We start from the raw sequence: 22591 nt of genomic DNA, 5'->3' as shown, positions 1-22591 counted from the left end.
TCTGATATAAAGGTCCAACCACCAGAATTGATGATGTTAACATCATAAGCCAACAAATTGAGAAACCAATTCCATGTTTCTGAATTTTCTGCTTCAACTACAGCCCAAGCAATTGGGTACATTCCATCATTAGAATCACATCATACTGCTGTTAAAAGTTGCCCACCAAATGGCCCTTTCAAGTGACAACCATCTAAACCTATTATGGGCCTACAACCTTGAGTAAAACCTCTCCTTAAAGGACCTAAACATACATAAATTCTTTTAAATCTCCTTCCAACAGAATCAGCTTCAGGTTCATCTAATACAAGTTCTATTGTGCTATCTGGCATGGCTTTTTTGACTGCATTTACATAATCCCATAATTGGCTATATTGTTTCACATGATGGCCCTTTATGACTTCTAAAGCTTTCCTCTTAGCCCTACCAACTACAAAAATGCTTACTTCACAACCCCAATCATTTACAATCTTCTTATGGAATGCACCAAGTGGCCAAATAGGGTTCATCCTTATCTCATTTTCATAGTGCTCTGTTATCCACTTTGAATCATATATTTCTGCTTAAATGTTGTTTGACATGTGTGAGTTTTTAAATATGTCTTCACTTGATAAGTTTTTGTATCCTGTAGTATAGAGGCAAATATACTCCACTTACAGCCTTCACCCTTGCATTTATATTTGATCCTTCTTCCAAAATTCCTGCATTGGAAAACTGGTTTTCTATTCACTATGGCAAATTTTTGCACTGCAGCCCTAAATGATTGTGCACTGGAGAACAACATGCCTAGCTCAAACTTTGGATCTTTCATATCTGTTCTTTCATTGAACACAGGATAAGTGACACATTCTTCATCAATGCTATTTGCAGCCATCCTTTCATCCTCACTGTTATAATCATTGTCACCAATATCTGATACAATCTCATCAGTCAAAGATTGATATCCTCTGTTAGCATCATCTTTTGTGCCTTCTTTAACATTATTTCTTCTCTCTCTAGCTTGACAGACCTCATCATCTTCACTATCTACATGAGAACTGTCATCATGAAAACTACCTTCTTCACCATCATTAATCAGTTGTGGTTCAACAACTAAGTTATCATTCTCACTAAGCACATTTTCATCAACTTCATTCATTTCATTTGCCAAACCCTCTAACAACAACAATTGTTCTATTTCCTCCCTTTCAAGTGGATTCATATTATCAAAATACTCATAATTCACATCTACTTGTGAGGGACAATATGTTTGGGTCGGTTCTAGGTCAATGGTGACACCATACACATACACCAATCTGCTCAAATCAACCTTACTACACATTTTCAGCACATCCCCATCACTATCAACCCTAGTAAATACATCTTCCATATGAGACACTTTATAAAATTTGTCAATATAACCTATTATGCCAAAAGCCTCTTCTAGCATACTATCAAGTTTTAACAGTGACATCTCGTCAATATCGCAATCATCCACATACCTGAAATTCCCACTAATGTAGGCACCAGAAACTCCATCAAAATGACCTCCACCATGTATTTTTATTGTGAACAAATCAGTGCCATCTACATAAGTTACAAAATTGATCAAAAACTAAGCAACATATTCACAAATTAAACACTAGTTCATCTGCAAAGGATATATATGAGTTGAAAACACATAAAACAGAGTCGTACAGAGTAAACCTAGTTTGCTTACCTTTGTAATTTGGGCCATCATCATCTTCTTTACCAACTTCTCTCAATTTCCAAGTCATTAGGACAAAGATTGTGTGTATTTAAGAGACTACCATTAATGAACATACAATTTGTTAGGGTTATTTATGAGCTGTTTGTTTCTCTTGTTCTTCTTGTTTTTTGCCGCCTAAACCGAGGATTGATCTGAGAGGAGAAAATACTACTTTACCCCCTCCCATCCAGGCTGTTTTAACGGTGTTAGTGCATTACTAACGGAAGTACACAGTTTGCAAGAATCTTCTAACTGCAGGTACACATACTGCTAAATAGCTAAACAGAGGTACACACATTGCACATTGTTGAAACTAGAGGTACACATAATGCATTTAGCTCTTAAATATATATATATATATAGAGAGAGAGAGAGAGAGTCTTACTCCAATACAAACTAAATTAAAATATAAACTACAAACTACACCTCCCACACACAACTACACATAATTCCCTCCATTTTTAATTGAATTTTTCCCGTCAATTAGTGAACTCTTTTTAAATTCTAACTTCACTATATTTTTCTACATCATCCAACAATCAGTATGAATACCATATTTGATATGTTTCAACGATAAATCACTAATTATGTCTACGAGAATCACTAAAAGTACTGGTTCTGGAATTAGTACTGATTTCAGTTTACTGATTCGGGTAAGTTTAAATACTGATTTGTCATCAAAATATAGAAAATATGCTATACAAATCGATGAGTGGGAGATGAATAAAAATACGGTGAATTTTTTTTTAAAAAAAGTTAACCAACTAACGGGAAAAGTAAAATTAAAAATGAAGGGGAAAGTGATTAAACATGTGGGTCTCATTGGTTTGTAGTTTGTATTCTAATATTGGTTTGTATTTGAGCACTTGCTTATATATATATATATATATATATATATGTGTGTGTGTGTGTGTGTGTGTGAGTATTGTCTGGGGCTTACTTAACTAGAGGCTTTTAAATGAGGTGTAATTGCTAATCGCTTTTATGTGATGATTAGTGTGTGTAAAAAAGAAGATTATGAATATAAGAAATATTGTACGACTGTAAGACAAGAAATTAGCCTTGCACCTTTCTAAGAATCCAGCCCGTGTTTTCTCAACATTCTCTTCTTTCCAAATGGGAATTACATTAACGCCGTATGGAAAGCGCTAATACTCGCAAAAACTCCTACACGAGAAATTTTTTAATACCTTTAATCCACAAGGCCAATTTTGAATCCACGGAAGTATTCTTAAATTCATAAGAAAGATAAGAGAAAATTCTTAAGATTTAATTTCAATAAAAAATTATTCATATGTTATATTATAAGATTGTTTATATAGGAATAGAAAATCCTAAAATGAAATTAAAATAAATTTTAATTAAAAATAAATAATAAAATTAAAGGTAACGTGATCATGCAATATTAAGCATGCAATCTTTCATCCACCCATAAGAAACCTATTGTTAAAAATTTCCCGTTTGGCATGATCATGCATCCCAAAACGTGATCATGTCATCATACATCATCATTAGCATGATAATGCAGTTCTCAACATGATCATGTGTGTGCGCTTCTCGTGTCTCATTATACCCTCGTTATGTATCGAAAATTTTCCTACATTAGACTTCTCTACTTCAAACGAACTCGCCATCGAGTTATCATCTAGAATAAGAATCATGTTGAATTATCGTTTATCTCGCCATGGTGGTACTTTTAACGGAAAAGATCTTGTTGAAATTTTGTATCTGAACTACTCTCCAAGGTTAACATATTATGAAAACAACACTTGAGCTAATACTACCACATCTTTGTTAACCTTTGCCCACTTAGAGCTTGAACCAACTTTAACTTCGTTAAACTAATTACTTGCAGAACAACCATCACATATTTGAAAGAGGAATTCCAGGCAATCCTATCCTCCGATTAATATAAAATATACCCTTCATTATTGTCAATTAATTTATCCCTACTTTTATGACATAAGTTCAAATCAAACTGACATGGTACCCAATACTAACTCACACGATTGCACATCAAAATTATCAAAAACCGTATGATCTTTGTAACACAAACTAGTAATATCATACACAAAATTTTTACTTGCTTAAGTGTCAATCAATGGATTATCCTAAACAACATTAGATGGTGCTACATGAATTTGTGGAGTCAACTTGATTTCATTAACCATATTTTCCAAACTAAAGTTTGCGTGATATTGACAATCCATCACAATCTCAAAAGTTTGGGGACTCACTTTGCATAACTTATGCAGTAAATTTTGATGCTGTAAATCATCCACCAATTTTTATGTGTCCAAAGATGAATTATGCACATTTTTAACATATAGTTTAATATCATTCTTTTTCTCTTTTTTATAAACACCATCGAGACTTACTTTGTTACTTTCTTTTCCTTCCTGGTCATTGTTGTGTTCTTTAATCGCATCAATTTTATCACAATCCATAAACATACAATTTTTAGAACCCATTATCTTGCACCCTTCTGCAACTAAGTCCACACCTTTCAAATCTTCCAAAGAAAGTCTTGTATTAAAATAACCGAGCTCTTTTCCATGTATCATGTCCAACAAACTATCAAGTTTTGGTTGAGGACATTCTTCAACACATTTTTGACATTATCGGGTTCATAATGGGGAACTGTATCATTCATCTGTTTACGATTATGAATCTTAACATCATAATTCTATGACAAAAACTTTTCTATCATCAAAGGTCTCATTCGGCTCCATATTTTGATCGATTCCCTTCTTTGCCTCTTCCTCTGCATAACCAGCTTATCCCACCAAATCACAACAGCACTCTTTAACCTGATAGCCACCATCTTCACCTTATTATTCTCAGGAACACCCTTAATATCAAAGAATTTATCAACATCAATATACCAATTCAGAAACTCATCAACTCCAAGAGACTCATAAAATAATAGTACATCAGCCGATACAATATCATTGTCATTGAGATAACCCATATTTGATGCCAAACTAGAATCCTCGGTAACATAATATTTTCCGCCTCGAAGGACTCGATTTCTATCCTCACTTTCACCTCTACGTTGCTTGTTGGTATTCAATTTATATGTCAACGTAGTCGTGGTCTGTCAAATTCTTGATAGTCGCGGTAAAAGACGACATAACCTCTGCAAGATCTTCTTTTGTAACTCGTTTTCGCATATTGAATCAGTTAACGAAAAGACAGGTTAAAGCGTGCTCAGAGGACTCTTACACAAGAAATTTTTTGATACCTTGAATCCACAAGGCCAATTTTAAATCCACAAGGGTTTTATTGAATTTACAAGAAAGATAAGAGAAAACTTTTAGGATTTTATTTCAATAAAAGATTATTCATATGTAAAATCATAAGATTGTTTATATAGGAATATAAAATTCCAAAACGAAATAAAAATAAATTCTTATTAAAAAAGAATAATAATTAAAAGTAGCATGATCATGCAATATTTAACATGATCATGCAATCTTTTATCCTCCCACAAGAAATCTACTGTTAAAAATTTCTGGTTTGACAGGATCATGTCATCCCAAAACATGATCATGTTATCATGCATCCTCTAGCATGATAATGTAGTTCTCAGCGTGATCATGTATGTGCACTTCTCGTGTCTCATTACACATGTTGGGATTTTAATCTAAACTAGCATAATAACCCGTGCGTGGCACGGGTCATTTTCTAGAGTTTTTTATGCATCATGCAATTATAATGTTTTTATAACAACTCCAACAATATCCTTATATGGGCTCTTGAGTCAAATTTTGAAGAAATGAAGATAAAATTTCTCTCTAACAAGCTCCATGTCCCCCTCAATAACATTAGGACCTTTAAATGATTCCTCACTTTCAGTAGTGAATATCCCCTCAACTATTATTATATTATATTTTTCTTACCGTTAATTTATATTTAATGGATTATATAAACATGGTAGTAAGTGTACGTTTAAAACGAAACTATTAAATTTAATCTGTAGAATGTCGTTAGCATGTTTACAAATAAAACGATAAAAATTAACATATATGTTGAGTATAGAGTTGACAAAAAATTTTGAATTTTATTTAAATAAACTATATGTACTAGTTTATATTATTACTGAGTTCACTACTAACTTACAATTAACTTACTCAATTTAAAATGATAAAAAAATGCATAACTGAAGTCAGAATGATACATTATTGTAAATATTAAAGTTGATTTTAATGAAAAATATTAGTTTTTGAAATTTAACGTATGTATGTATGGGAAAATGTTAGTTTTTTATTTATACTACTGTTAACAAAGTAAGATTAAGTTATATGTGTGTGTGTTAACATGTAAATTATTGTATGTTACATCTCTTAGTAAATTATGATGATTTCAATTATTTTTATGCTAAATATTTGATTTATGTACATGTATAATCATTATTCACATCTAGTGAGACAATTGATTATTTAAATAATATACATTTATAATTATTCAAAAATTAGAATTATGTAATAAATAAATTGCTATAATTTATATATGGTATTCACATTATTACTGACAAACAATCCATATCTACTTTTTACGCAACCGAGTATCAATCATGGTTGTAACATAAAAATGAATTATATATTTTTAAGACTTATTATTGATATCCATGATTTTTTTTCAACAATTTGAAAGAAAAATTGTAATTATATCGTTATTTAATCCATTTTTAAGTTACTTTCATTGCGACTCTAATATTTATTCATATAATAATTTGATAAAATTGTATACTATTCTCCTAAAATTAAAAAATTTCAGTTCGATAAAGTTTTATAAATATCAGTTGAACTGGTTAATTCCTTCAAATTATTGAACAATATATGTTTTTTTCTTAAATAATATAAAATGCATTGAATCAAATGCTGCAATATAGTATATATATAACTTTTATTTGAATAATTCAAAATATTTGTACAATATAATCTTGATCAATGAATATTGTTGATCTAAAAGAATTTTTTTTAAAAAGCTAATTTTTTTAAAGTGAAAAATAAAAATTAAATCGATTTAATATATCATCGTAGTTTTAACAAATCTCGTGAGATCTCATTTCAAATTTCAAATATTCTTAAAACCAGGACAAATCCCAAAAATAATAATGTGTTACCACTAAAGTTAGTAATTTTAATATAAATAATCAATTGACTTGATCATATAAAAACCTCAAACACATTAATTTTATATTAACATAAGATATTAAAAAAAATTCACATTATCGGTAAGTTATTCTCGCCGAGCTTGTAATTTGAATTTACTAAACGTAGAATGTGACGAAGTTTTCGGTCGGGTCATGTAGTCAAATTTTGAGTATTTTTTGAATAATATGCCAAGTTCTAAAATGCATTGACTCATTATGATTCGAACTTATCTAATTATGTAATACCAATATAGATTATTTATATATAAGCGATTCTATTTTCAATATTTTTTTAAAAATTATATATGTACATTTTAATTACTTTTTACAATAAAAAATATATTAAAAATATATGAGATATATTTTCAAACTAAAAAATGATTAATAAATAAGATAATAATCCATTTATGTATTATGCCTAATTGTATATCTGGAATTCAATTATTTAAAATTAATTGTACAAATATTCAACTAACTATCTTTTTTTGCGGAATTCAAGTAAGTATCTTTAAAGTTAAATAAAATATTCATTTAGCATACTTACAGTATGATAAAAAACACACGTGACAATATGGTGTCGTGGTAAGAGGTTATCTAGTTGAATGAAATAACTCGAGTTCAATTCCCACAAATCACATCTTTTATAGAGATTATATGTTTAAGTTATTGTTTTATTTATTTGAATAAGTCAACATGTTTTATTTATTAGTAGCAGTGGGATTAGTAGCGGAAGTAGTAGTCGGTTAGTAGTGGATTAGTAGCTGAAGTAGTAGTCAGTTAGGTTTATTAGTGGAGAAATAATAAGAAGGGGTTGCTGGTTTTATGCTACTTGTTTTATTTATCAGAATCAGTGGGAATGGGCAGTAAGAAGGGGTTGCTGGTTTTATACATGTATATTTGATGTTAACAGGAGAAAATAAATGTAGTAGTTTAAATATGGTTTTATACTAATTATTTTAGTTCTATTTAAACTACTACATTTATTTTCTCCTGTTAACATCAAATATACATGTACATACATAAAATCTAGTTTAGTCTCTACAACACCCTCCGGAAAATTCTGACGTACCGAAAATTCTCCTACGTCAGATAGCGTCCACGGTTTCAGCACTTCCAGCTAGTTAAGAACTAAAGTTTAATAAGCATTCAATTGTAGTTTCAACAAATTCTTGGAAACTCTTAAAAATTTAGGTATTTATTCTTACTCGTACATTTGAAGAGCACCCGGAGCATCTTCAAGAACTATCACATTACTCCTTAGTATAATGTAAATTATTAGCAATAATCAATTTAGCCTACATTAATCTGCAAGAATATATTACTACATAAGCAATTATTATGCACCGCATTAACCAAGCTGTTGGCACTTGGCAACTATATCAAGGTTAAGAAAATAAATAGGAGTTTCTTGGTTTCATGTTTCATGCATGTAATCTGTTAAATGTAGATAGTCAAGACACAAGACCATATACATATATACTAACAGACCTGTCCAACAAAAAAAATGAGTTGAGAACTAAAGAGAACACAGGTAAAAAATTAATAGACCAAGTTTGAGATTAAATAGGTGATCCATGACGCAACTTCTTCATTCCTTGAAGAAAGAGGAGGCTCGCCTGATAACCAGAGCATGTTAGTAGTTTCCCCTTTCTAATGCCGAGACCCTTTATTTTGTTTGTTTTGTGATCATAGCACATATAATTCCCACTTGTTTCGAAAACAATCTCACCACCACAAGTAAAACAACCCAGCAGCCTATTCACAGTACCAGTATTGGGTTCCATACTGTGCATCCTACTCCAAATACCACTAATCTCATCAAAACAATATATATCCATCGCAGTATGCCAATAAGAATCCTTAGACACCAGTGCAGATAGACACTCCTTCCAGTTGACAATAAGGAGACCGTGATTGCCAGATACCTCAACATCAAGTAAAGGCATCATCCTGAACTCTTTACTCCTAACGTCAAACTTAAATATCACAGGTGTTTTCAGCTCAATATGCTGCCAATATGGCACTCCATTCACAATAGCAGACGGAACCCCTGAACAAGAAGTCTTGGAATCGGAGTTGGAGGGAATATCAGGTTGCAAAGTCCAAGAATCAGAGTTACACGAGTAAACGTATAACAAGGCAGAACCCTCATACATGTAATGACACACTACAACTTTAAAATCGCGTTCCACCTCATCCCAACAGAACCCGCAAAGGTGTACTTTATAACTGTATTCCAAAGGTGTATTAATCTTTTTAGCTTGTCTAATCGCGGGATTCCATAGGCGAAACTCGTGATGATAATTCGTGTAAACATATAAACAGACTAAACCATTAATTGAGCCGACCAATTGTACTGGAACATCTGATTTATGTTTTGGGAAGAGGACATCAAACTGTTTAGTCTCTGATAGATTGGATAAGGATACTATATCTACTTCACAGTAGTCAAGACGTCTCATACCAGAGTCATGGACGTATTTGTTAACTATTAGTTCATCGTAATCAGGATTTTGAGCAGTGCACTTGAGATGATCTTTTATAAAACTGGCCTGAGAAAACAGAGATTTCCATGACTTACAAACTAAACGAAATCGTATAACAGATTTCACCGGTAATCGCTTAAGTACTTCCGTACGTAAAATATCTTCAGGCAGCTGGTGTAGAGCCATGCTAGTAAAGTAGGTATCCAAACACAAAGAGCAAGCTTGTTGGCTGTAGTTCTAGTTTTTTAAGGGGGCAGCGAAGTTTACCTGTGGTTATATAGATTTGTGTTAATTCTATTCTGAATAGAATAAGAGAAGGGTGAAAAGAAATAAAATTAGGAATTTTAAGATTGAAAATCCTAATCAACTTGGACAATCTAATTATATTTGGTCTAAATAAAATACACTGTGTTGTTATCTGTCAGTGGTTTACTTAACTAAAGGCTACTAGAGCGAGCGTTCACTACAAGAATAACGGCTGCATACAACTGGTCTAAAACCGGTGGCATTTAGCTAAGAGAAGATTATGAACAATAACATAAAAGAATTATTGTACGATTGTAATTTGTAAGAGAAGCTCTATGATATAGCACGAATACTGAAATTACAAAGTGGCTGATGATTATGATGATACACATATTAATTTGGCCTTGATGCCCCTCTAGTATTTGTAGCCCTTAACGTACAAACTCTCGGAAGCCACTCCACCAGCACTTCCACCGCTATATTTTCCGAGAGTTGCATCCGAATTAGCCTTGCACCTTTCTAAGAATCCAGCCTGTGCTTTCTCAACATTCTCCTTCTTCCCTCCCCATGTTTTTAGTGTGCTTGCCTGCAGTGCTCGCCCGAATGAGAACGAGAGCGTCCACGGCTTCAGCACCTCCAGCTTGTTCATGGCATCCAGGTTTACTGTCGCCTCTTCCTCACTTTGTCCGCCTGATAGAAACACGATTCCTGGCACTGCTGGAGGCACGGTCCGCCTTAGTGCTGTCACTGTGTATTCAGCAATTACTTCTGCTGCTACCTGTTATGTCAGCAGATTATTTTTGTAAAAACACAGTAAAATTACAAAGTAACAAATATTGTATTAATGTTACTACCTTTGGGCTATCAGAGCCTGGTGTGACCATATTGGGCTTCAAGAGTGTTCCTTCGAGAAGAACATGTTGGTCGTTGAGTGCCTTGTAAACTGCAGCTAGCACGGTTTCAGTAGCTGCAGCACATTTCTTGATGTCATGACTTCCATCAGTTAAAATCTCTGGTTCCACAATCGGCACAAGTCCATTTTCCTGACAAATGATTGCATATCGAGCCAGGCCCTGAGCGTTTTGCTGAATGGACAATTCAGATGGCTCGGTCACACCAATCTTCAGGACTGCACGCCACTTGGCAAAACGTGCACCTGCCTTGTAGTACTGAGCACACCGAGCTCCTAGTGAATCAAATCCCTGAGTTGTGGTCTCCCCATTGGTACCGGCTAAATCAACGGTGCCCTTGTCAACCTTGATGCCTGGAACAACATTGTTTTCGACAAGAACATCAACAAAAAGCTTTCCATCAGAAGTTTTCTGGTAAAGGGTTTCTTCAAAGAGAATGACACCGGAGAGATAGGTAAGGGCGTTGGGAGCAGTGAAGAGTAGCTCGCGTAGAGCTTGACGGTTGGACTCGACGTTTTCAACGTTGATGCTGGACAGACGTTTGCCAATGGTGCCAGTGCTCTCATCTGCTGCCAAGATACCCTTCCCGGGGGTGGCAATGTACTTGGCATTCTTGATTAGCTCCTCTGTAAGAAGTTACAACACAATTTTTTGTTAAATATTGTAACACAATTTTTTACTTATGATCATAAAAGCGACGAGTTTTATAGACTTATTAGCACAAGTCACAGACTGGCTCAAGTCTGAAGAGTAAATGGACCTGTGAAAACATAGCAGGAAGCCAGGAACACAGTTTACACTACCTTGAGGATCTTGTGCCTCAGAAAAGAAAAAAAGAATATAATACATTTTAATTTTGATTTCTTATCTGAAAATGTGAAAATATCTTATCTTTAGAATATGATATTATTTTACCATGACAAAAAGCATAATAGGAGAATAATTTATATAACGTAATGAACCGTTTATTTGAATAAGAAAATACCTTCTTGTATTCATAAAATATAATTAGAAGAATCTAAGAAGAAGAAGAAAAGTTGTATAATTTCAAATATTTTATTTAGTGTAAAAGAGAAACACACTATGAGTTGAAGAACATATTTGAACTAAACACTACAAGAAAGAACTTGCTGATCAGATTAGTTAGTTCTGCATAATTGAGCATTTTTAAAAAATATGTGTGTGCATGCATAAATAAAACCGAAGCACAAGAGAGTTTAACAACATAAATTAAGGAGTATGTACCAGCATACTTTCCCACGAAGGCAGACATGGCTATTAAGTTATTGCTGAGCAGAATGGGGACGAAAGCATACAAACAAGAAGCCTATCTCTAATATAGAGATTAGAGATGGATAAAGTTTGGGAAAATAGGCCAACTTGGTTCAGTTGCGCTAAACATCAACACGTGTCAAGGAGATTAGCCTATGGAAAGTTATCATTATGGGATAGAAGAATGAGTGATCATTCTCTGCTCCAACTGGCTCTCTTTTTGTCTCTCTTGATACATTTTGTGTGGAAAGCCTACCCATTTTCCCATATCCATATTTTCTGGTACTCATAATAATAAGTGAATAACTCTTTATTCCTCAGCCATATGAGACTTTATCTTTTTTATGATTTTATCCACCTTGGCTAAAAAACCTTCCTCAGATATCAACTTTTTGCCTTACATTGCACAGTTCAGATATAAGCTACATTTACTTAGATATGCATGCAATCAAAACAAAATTGTCCACAAAAGGGGACCTGCTTTGATTTATCATGATCAAGAGTCCATACTTTGGAGCACCTCCAAACCAAGGTACAGACCAAGTGTCGAAGTTCATACTATAGAGAACCTCCAAACAAAGGTTCAGGAGACGTTTATACTATATAGCACCTCCAAAAGAAGGTGCTTATGAAGTTCATCCACGGTATGTTTCAAAGTTCAACTCTTAACTCATTATAAGTCTGCCTCATCATGCTTATTAAAGCATCCTAATATGATAAAAACAACTTCAAAATTGTAAATGTACACCACAGCTCACATAAACTCTCTAGCATTTTGATAACTCTTTTGTATCTCTCTGGCAGCGACAATTAGCTGTTGATTGAGGTGAAACATGAGCACCTGTTGTCGATCATTTGGGAAAACTATGTTGATCATTCGTCATCTGTGCCAAAGTATCTGTCTCCAAATTCACCCATGCCAGGAATCACACGGAACTCTTCATTCAAACCAGTTTCAATCTCTGAGGTTACAATCTTGATTCTAGGGAAATGCTTGCAAACTACATGCACCCCTTGAGGAGCCTGTTAACGGAGAAGTACATTTAGCATCTCAATTCTTATTGTAGTAATTTGAAGTACTTGGCTATATCTGACCAACTTTAGAAATAATTTTGACAGAGAAGTGCAGATAAAATAGGAAACAAATAAGGTGTAGGATTTGATAACTTACAGATATAAGATTAAGGAATATGATGTTGGTTTCTGGAACACCCTTTTTCAGAATTAAAGAGATAGCTTGCACAGCTGAATTCCCTGAAGAGATGACCAGAGCACATATAAATTAAAAAAAATATATGCCATTCAAATTTCCCAAACTGATATTTAAAAAGGAAAGACAAATATGACTTCGGACATAAAACCCAGATATAAGTTAATGATAACGTCATCAGCACACACCCTTCCTTCAACAATAAGACAAAGAAAAGAAAGGAGGGCTTATATACATGCTTCATGTCATCCGCACTCAACCTTCACCAACATATGACAAAGAAAAGAAAGGAGGGCTTATTAAAAGTACTTTCGAGAGGGTACATGCACAAACCTGTACCCAGGATTGGATCCAATAATAACACATGCCTGTCAGAGATATCTTGGGGCAATTTCTCATAGATCAGCTACATTAACAACCCAAAACTAGTAAGATGACAGTACATCAATTGGAATGGGCACCAAATATTCCACGAACAGTCCAATTTAAATTTTAATAATTCAGTTGGCACAAGATACCCTTGATTTTTTTTAAGTGGTGTTAATATGAAAAAGTATTACTCTATTATTTTGTATCAAGTAAAGCATACGAGCAAATACTAGAAATTCAGTTTGAGGTCAAAAAACCTCTTTCACCGAATGGATGTAGAATACAACTATACCAAAACGCATGCATAGTATGTGCAAACCTGTTGTCCGTTGTCACCCTCTCTATGTATAAGAATTTTTCCAATTTTGATACCTTTACAACATGCTCGCAAAGCATTTTCCATACTCTCACCACTGCAGAAATATAAAGAGTTAGTCATTGAGGAAACAGTGAAATTTTACAAGTCCGGAACCTACTATTGACATTGTACAAATTTAGTGAAAAAATAGTAATGTTCTTTAACTTTGGACATACATGACGCATTGCACGTAGAGGAACATATAACATTATGTGATTTCTGTAATGTAATTCACTAGCAACACCACCGTTGTAAATTTGTGTGTATGGGGAGAGGGAATGGACGAGTGAGAAGGATAGAGATGAAGTTGACTACTTTAGAGCTTTTATACCTTCTGATAACAGAGACGCCACATAACCTCTTACAGAAATCGACACCAGTGTACACGGATCCTGCATTTAAGGAATAGAAAATCTAAGAAAGGCAATAAATGAAATGGTTGAAAAAGTATAAATTTAAAGATCAACCCCAGAGATGAGACAACAAAAATTGAATCAACATACAACTAACTAAAATGGCAGTTAATTGTATGACATTCGTTATTATAAGAGAGTCCAAAAACAGAGCCGCCTACAATAATCAGAAACTTTTGAAAAGTTTTTAAATTGCTGTCATCCAATATAAACAGTTAATAAAAACTAAATGAAGATCTAAACTTAAAAAAAATCATAATATAGCATACACACAGATATACTGTACATGTTCTACATAAGAAAGTAAAACATCTTCCAAGCCTCACATGCTGGGGAAGGTCACTTGCATAAAAAATTCTTGAACTTGAGAGTTGACAATTTAGAGCACCTTGATGACATGATTAACATAATAAAGATTGCATGATGATTTCAAAGAAAATATTGTACATCTTTAATAATAGTGACTCACCAGTTGGAGTTATCACCTGCTTTTCAGTAAATGGCAGATGTCCCAGACCATGTTCAACAACCTGATGAAGACACATATGTAAAACTACTTTATATAAATATAAAAAAATTACCCGTTTGACAACAAAATACATAGTAAAATACATACATTTCTTCAAATAATAATAAGGATAAGTATACCCACCAAACGAATCAAGCGATCAGCATAAAAGACGAAATCGTGTTTTGTTGTTTGGGCATCACGTATAAGTGTATGCATACCGCGTATCTGGATCGTAATCAATTGAAACAGAAGAATATGAAAAGGTAATAAACCCAGATGATCAATACTTTTGGATCTTGTTCTCAGACTATTAACAAATATCCGAAGAACTGGAATAAAGATAAAACCCATCTTTAATTTATGATTACAAAAGGAAAAAAAGAACTACCTGAAAAGTCGATTGAATGACGTATAGGTTTGGATATATTTTACAAAGATCATGTTGACCAAGTTTTGTTCGAATATGTTGAACAATCAAATCAATAGCTACATGATTGTCGCCTCCACGAGGAATTATGATATCAGCATACTTTTTTGTTGGAAGTATAAAGTCATCGAAAGCAGGCTTCACAAATTTTGAATACTGCACAAGCCACAAAGTTATGATTTCAACAAAAAAGTAGAAGATTAGTACAAGTAATATAGTGCTTGTCTGAAGAGTCATATGATGCAATGCCAAATGAGACAGTTGGGGGGGGTGGGGGGGACTAGACATGCATGAAGAAACTTGCAAACTCGCGAAACTTAACACCATACAAGGTGCATAAGGATCTACTGACCTGATCAAGTACCATGTTTATATCTCTATCTTTTTCAACTGTGTCACGTCTTATTCTCCTTGCCAGGCGCACATCAGCATCTGCATTAACATGTCATTGGCTCATTGTGAAGACCAATGTAATAACAGTAAATCTAGCAAAACTGGAGTCGTTAAAAGAGAGCAATCTTTGGTGCCAAGATAGAATACCACGGGCCTTTATACCGGACATATGATTAAAGCAGAATCACAAACAAGAGGAACACTAAACACTTATTACAAAATATAAGAAACATGTGATTTGTTTCAGCTTTAAAATTGTGCGCGGTAGGACTTTACGTTCTTACATCCTGTGAGTAGATGGAAAGTGTATGTCCCATTAACAATTCACATTAGTCGAGTGGATTGTAACTCGTAAGTAGTAAATCAAATGTCAATCACTTTTTTTATTTAAAACCGTAGAGATGAAATTAAAAAGAACCATGTACACGAGCCCAAAGACAATGTGCATAATAAAAAAAATCATTATGTTTATACTTGGTTATAATAAAGCAAGATTGTGACTTGGCAAACAAGTAGATTGTGTCTGACTATAATCATTTCCATAATATTACTAAAAAGATAACAACTCTAAGAAAAGGAGGGAACAGAACCTGTATCAACAAATATCTTCATGTTCATCAGATCTCGGACGCGAGCATCATGGAAAATGAGTATACCTTCCAAGAGTATCACGTCTGAAGGATTGACCTGCCCAAAAGTTTACAGCAGCGGCGCTTCTTAGGCAGTATACTTGAATTTGACATTTATTTGAAAGAATGAAAACTATGACAGAATATTTACATATATAAGTTGGATCTGGGCATTACAATTTCGTAAAAGAATTGCAAACAATTTTTAAACAAAAAAACCACCGACTGGTTTTTTAAGCATATACTAGCACATTATCTGAACTCCACATCTTACCTTCTCCCTTAACCTGTTGTCAAGCTAAAAATAAATTTAAGATGGGAGGCAAAAAGCAAAGTAAGGCCTTCTGGTTAAAAATCTAATTTTTTATGTTTTTTTACTGTGCTTTGAATAAGAATATGGGACAATAGAAGTATTACCACTGTACCAGGTTTATTATAAAAATTACTAAATCATTTCTAAATAATTAAATGATTATGTAGATCTGTAATAAGAACCTCTAACAAAGAACAAAAACCATAATAAAGCACAATGAAGACCCTCTTTGCTCATCAAGTTACCCAAGTAGGGGTAATAAACATTGAGTTTATGACTTCAAGCTTGAAAAGACTTACTTTCCGAGGTTTGGAGACGTCAGTCTTGTAAGTTCGGAAGTCATATTTAGAAATATTAACTGCTTGCCCATGCTTCAACTTTTCCATAGAAAGCAACAACTGTTCAGTGTCAAAGGCATCTGAAGAAACAGAAAAAGAAAACAGATACAATTAATATAAAAAAGCAAGCTAATCAGCATGGAAGCTCAATACGAATACTCAATTCTTTCTATATTAATTGACTAAAATGAGTTTTCATTGGCCAAAACTGAAAGAATTGATAACCTAGATAAATATTAAGGAGTTGAACCATGAAAACTCATTTCCTAAACACTGTATTAGTTTGAGATGGAAAGGCACGAGTTCCCAATATTTATTTTTGTATTAAGAACATATTTTATGTTTCTCTAAACTATGTAAAAAATTAAAATTTCAAAAGAAATATTATATTATCCTTATTATATTTATGTAGACATTAGAAAATTCAGGTGGATAACTAAGATAAAGTTGTAGTAGACTATTATTCAAAAGAATATATATATACATACATATATATACACACATATATATAGCTCGTAGTGTTTCGGTGTTTCCATTTTTAACACAAGGGTCAATCAATTTAAAATGGAGTTGCATTTCATTATTAGCTAGGAGAAAAAACTAAACGTTCTCGCTGAACTTCGTAACCAATTTAAAATTACAAAGAAAAATATAAAAGTATCCTTATTATATTGTTATTATAGAAATCTACGTAAAAATAAAAATATTATGTGGATAATTACGATAAAGCTGTAGTAGATTACTCAAGAGAATATGTATTAGCTCATAGTGTTTACGTTCTTACCAGACAGGACAATTGTTTTCAAATGGGGATTTCTTCAATTATAAGCTAGAAGAAGAAATTCAAAATTTCTTGCTAAACAGAACAGTTTGATGAAATGGTTGAACAGACGCGAAAAATCAAATATAAAGCTCACCAGGATGGTCAAAATTGTATTCATGAACATTTGTAAGTTCCTCAGGAGTCAGATTATGATAAAAGGAATCCTGCAAATTTACAGATATTATTGTTTTTTAGTTACAATTGATAAGTCATAAATCCAAAAGACAGGATGAAGTTATTGTGAGAAAGGTGATTGATGCAAGACAACTTCAAGAAAGATGGATATATGAACTAAAAACATACAAAACATAGAACTTGGGTGGATTAACCGCAAAACCCACTATCCCAAGGTTTTCCCAACCGCGGAAGGGAGAAAAGTTATAGATAGCAAACCATGAAACAAACCCAATTCAATATTCAAAGATATTCCAATAATCAAGTCTAGCTAATGCAAGGATTACAGTGCCTATGTAAAGAAACCCTAACTAAATAACCTAACGGGACTAAGACTATAAACATTTGGCTAATTTAATAACATGCATAATTAATAAGCTACTAGCCCCACTTTTAAAAATATAAACAAATAATTTTGATTCTTTTTAAAAATATATACATATATACACTAATTAATAAAACATATTAAAATTCTCCACTTTGTTCCTCGTCAGTGATAAATGAAAATGAAGTTAAAGATCTGCTCACAGAATTGTTATGAGACAAATAAAAGAGAATAACATATAAATATATATATTAGAGGAACATTTATGGAAATGAAGTGAACTAATTAACTACTATTCATCTAATGAACTTTAAAATTCTGGTATAGCATGCTTCCCGTACAGAAAATTCCCATTATAGAACATTCTGGTTGCTTTGAACAGTATAAATATCATTGTCCGTAAAAAAACCTCTAGCATGTGATTCTTCAGTAATCTGATAAACATGACCGATAGTCCATGATGAAAGAGTACTATACTATTCTTTGTACATAAGCTGCAAAAGTTTCTCTAAATGTACCTGATTAACAAGTACGACTCGTTGATCACGAAGCTGCTCAATTATTAAATCACAAACTGTAGTCTTTCCTGATGCTGCACCTCCACAAACTCCTACAAGTATTTTTTTGAAAAGGGAGAAAAAAGTGAACTCGGATAAATCATGCTTACATGAACGCATAAATCACACAAAGATCACTCCTAAAAGCCGGCACAGACATTGGGGTTATAGCAGATATTTGACAAATCCTTTATACGACTGCAGTGATATAGTGCTTCCAAGTCCTCGGAATCACATTATGCATTTATTTAATTAGCAACCACAAAGAAGGGTCAAGATCAATAGATTTCTGGATATGCTGAATTATTGAGATTTGAACAACCCTAAGTTATGGAAGAAAAGAAGGCCAGAGTGTGCATACAATTTTAAGTGTTCTTTCTTGAAATACCAATCAATAGTTCTTATAGGGTACTTTGCATAAAAGAATTTTAGCAAAGGATGTTATCTGTTATCATGACCAGTGACTGATGGGGGGTAAAATCCCACACCACCCTGAAAGTATACATCTCTTGTCTACTCTTTATACCACATATGACACATTTTCTCTGATTAAGCACCGCTAATAATTTCAACTATGATTGTCATACTCTTGAACTTTAAGCAACTAAGTATAAGTAAGCAATATAAGTATTGCACTAGCTCTGAGGTGTAAAAATTACCAATGACAAAAGGTTGTCTATGCACACTATCGGTCACTGAGGCTGTATGTTGTTCAACCTTCGTATTTATTTTCTGTAGGCCATTTAAGTGAAACCCTGAAAAATGAACCCCTGATGAAGACTCTATTATATCTTCCACTGGTTTAGAACCCATGCGCTAAATCTCTTACACTGCACAATAGAATAGAAGTGGACAAAATATCATATCATTTTTAATTGGAACATAGTTTTTTCACACCCTGCACATATAATAGAAGTGGACAATCACATGTATTATATGCGCAACATTGCTTCTTCAAGGGCAAGATATTTTATTACAGAGAGCATCATTATTATATGAAACATGACAACACATATTAAATAATTATTTAGATATTAAGTAACATCATTACACATTATTACATGAAACGACATTATCATTTCTCAAACGAACAAGCATTAGACGTGTGATACTTAAGACCCAAATTAAGACTACTAATGCTACTACTTTATTCTAGGAAAGGTTCTTTGAGTCACTCAGATCCTTCTTACTTTATTCCAGTGCATTAAAATTGCATTTAAGCATGACCTAAAAGCCCTAAATACTAAGTCCCAACCTAGTAAGACGGTAAACAACTTTGCGTTGCAAATACTGCTTTTATAAGTACCTCGAGCTGATACAGTATTAGCAAAAACCAATTTTATTGCTTTGCACATAATGACACTTCCGTTAGGAAAAAAACACAGAACAAAAAAAATGAAAATATTAATAATAATAGACTAATGAGGAATAAAATGTCTCAAATAATTGGTCGACATGTAAAGCGTCAAAGTTAAGAGACATCCGCCACTATATTAATAGTTCAGTTCCAAAGCAATCACATTCATTACAACGAAGGTATGAACTACGAACTAATTAATTGGAACATAGTTTTTTCACACCCTGCACATATAATAGAAGTGGACAATCACATGTATTATATGCGCAACATTGCTTCTTCAAGGGCAAGATATTTTATTACAGAGAGCATCATTATTATATGAAACATGACAACACATATTAAATAATTATTTAGATATTAAGTAACATCATTACACATTATTACATGAAACGACATTATCATTTCTCAAACGAACAAGCATTAGACGTGTGATACTTAAGACCCAAATTAAGACTACTAATGCTACTACTTTATTCTAGGAAAGGTTCTTTGAGTCACTCAGATCCTTCTTACTTTATTTCAGTGCATTAAAATTGCATTTAAGCATGACCTAAAAGCCCTAAATACTAAGTCCCAACCTAGTAAGACGGTAAACAACTTTGCGTTGCAAATACTGCTTTTATAAGTACCTCGAGCTGATACAGTATTAGCAAAAACCAATTTTATTGCTTTGCACATAATGACACTTCCGTTAGGAAAAAAACACAGAACAAAAAAAATGAAAATATTAATAATAATAGACTAATGAGGAATAAAATGTCTCAAATAATTGGTCGACATGTAAAGCGTCAAAGTTAAGAGACATCCGCCACTATATTAATAGTTCAGTTCCAAAGCAATCACATTCATTACAACGAAGGTATGAACTACGAACTAATTAATTGGAACATAGTTTTTTCACACCCTGCACATATAATAGAAGTGGACAATCACATGTATTATATGCGCAACATTGCTTCTTCAAGGGCAAGATATTTTATTACAGAGAGCATCATTATTATATGAAACATGACAACACATATTAAATAATTATTTAGATATTAAGTAACATCATTACACATTATTACATGAAACGACATTATCATTTCTCAAACGAACAAGCATTAGACGTGTGATACTTAAGACCCAAATTAAGACTACTAATGCTACTACTTTATTCTAGGAAAGGTTCTTTGAGTCACTCAGATCCTTCTTACTTTATTTCAGTGCATTAAAATTGCATTTAAGCATGACCTAAAAGCCCTAAATACTAAGTCCCAACCTAGTAAGACGGTAAACAACTTTGCGTTGCAAATACTGCTTTTATAAGTACCTCGAGCTGATACAGTATTAGCAAAAACCAATTTTATTGCTTTGCACATAATGACACTTCCGTTAGGAAAAAAACACAGAACAAAAAAAATGAAAATATTAATAATAATAGACTAATGAGGAATAAAATGTCTCAAATAATTGGTCGACATGTAAAGCGTCAAAGTTAAGAGACATCCGCCACTATATTAATAGTTCAGTTCCAAAGCAATCACATTCATTACAACGAAGGTATGAACTACGAACTATCGGTTCTCAGAATAGGGTTGAGCTTTGCCTTTCTTAGTCAATATGCAAAATCCTAAATTCAAAAATTATATACTTTTTCTTCTTTACTACCTCATGATCCATCTGAATTTTATAAGTTTGCAAATTAATATAAGCAATCAAACATTTCCCCTTATTTTATCATCACAACAAGATTAAGAAAGAAATCTGCATTACAATCGCAATCAAGTCACAGCAATAATAAAGTTCCAATATCGATAGCAAGCGAGATTCACCAGATACGAGACAGAGTACAAAAAGGCTGAATGTGATACAACATTTAGAGTACAATGAACAACTAATCAAACAGATACAAGGCACATACACCACAATTAGATCCAGCAAATTTAGTAAATAACAAATTCAATACAAAACATGACACAGGAGAATGTAAATAATTGATATAGTACAATAAACAGATTCATGAACAGATCAACTAAAGCAAGCAAATAAGTTGGTTCATATAATATACTAATTATATACATATGTACAAATAAAAGTGAAATAAATTAGTAAAATGTATAAAGAGATGGTTGAATATACCTTAGTTGTAATGACTGGATTTGAGGTGATGCAATTGCAAACAGGGTTTACTGGGGAGACTTGGAACAGAGATGCACAGTCTGCCTGGACACACTTTATTTATACGCATCAGCTCCTTGTCAGATTTGCGTGTCTTAATTCTTTCTTTTCTAATTTATTTATTTATTCGGTCTTTATCACACAATAAGTACTAATAAATTTTATGAGTTTCGTACATTTTTATTGGTGGAGTTGCTGTAAATGCAGGGAGATAATATTTATGATTAGAAGACCAATCAACATACACCAAACTCAAGGGGAGTTAGTACTTATTGTGTGCCCTTAGGCCCACCATAGAAAATCCCTTATTTATTTGGTAATGAATTACATATTTATTCGCCTGATTTTCCGGTATCTTTAATTTCTTCTAAGTAAGCCCGTATCTATTGACTCTTGTCTCGCTGTACTGTTTGTTTATTATAATCATTT

The 22591-nt window shown here is 33.0% G+C and overlaps 2 protein-coding genes across 4 annotated transcripts; both read right to left on the bottom strand.

The window, feature by feature from the left end:
- Positions 1 to 9912: 9912 nt before the first annotated feature.
- LOC141711728 (fructose-bisphosphate aldolase 5, cytosolic-like) lies at positions 9913 to 11933 on the bottom strand. Its single transcript, XM_074514381.1, has 3 exons — positions 11776 to 11933; positions 10474 to 11156; positions 9913 to 10397 (listed from the first exon to the last, which is right to left on the bottom strand). Exons 1-3 carry the CDS (start codon positions 11801 to 11803, stop codon positions 10035 to 10037), a joined length of 1074 nt encoding a protein of 357 aa, XP_074370482.1. The 5' UTR covers positions 11804 to 11933; the 3' UTR covers positions 9913 to 10034.
- Positions 11934 to 12250: 317 nt separating this feature from the next.
- On the bottom strand, positions 12251 to 22259 carry LOC141711727 (uridine kinase-like protein 3). 3 transcript variants are annotated; one of them, XM_074514379.1, is made up of 15 exons: positions 22124 to 22259; positions 19302 to 19472; positions 18604 to 18695; positions 17681 to 17750; positions 16725 to 16843; positions 16074 to 16170; positions 15443 to 15522; positions 15052 to 15246; positions 14805 to 14888; positions 14622 to 14682; positions 14071 to 14131; positions 13701 to 13794; positions 13346 to 13418; positions 12974 to 13056; positions 12251 to 12825 (listed from the first exon to the last, which is right to left on the bottom strand). In XM_074514379.1, exons 2-15 carry the CDS (start codon positions 19453 to 19455, stop codon positions 12676 to 12678), a joined length of 1413 nt encoding a protein of 470 aa, XP_074370480.1. In that variant the 5' UTR covers positions 19456 to 19472; positions 22124 to 22259; the 3' UTR covers positions 12251 to 12675. The 3 variants fall into 3 exon arrangements, 2 of the variants coding, with proteins under 2 accessions (XP_074370480.1, XP_074370481.1); XR_012571444.1 differs by lacking the exon at positions 13346 to 13418 and having other exon boundaries at positions 12687 to 12825; XM_074514380.1 differs by lacking the exon at positions 13346 to 13418 and having other exon boundaries at positions 12687 to 12825; positions 14638 to 14682.
- Positions 22260 to 22591: the final 332 nt, after the last annotated feature.

This window comes from Apium graveolens, chromosome 3, assembly GCF_009905375.1.
Source record: "Apium graveolens cultivar Ventura chromosome 3, ASM990537v1, whole genome shotgun sequence".
Taxonomy (NCBI): Eukaryota; Viridiplantae; Streptophyta; class Magnoliopsida; order Apiales; family Apiaceae; genus Apium; species Apium graveolens.
The sequence above is the reverse complement of the archived record's forward strand: the minus strand, read 5'-3'. Positions and strand labels throughout refer to the sequence as shown.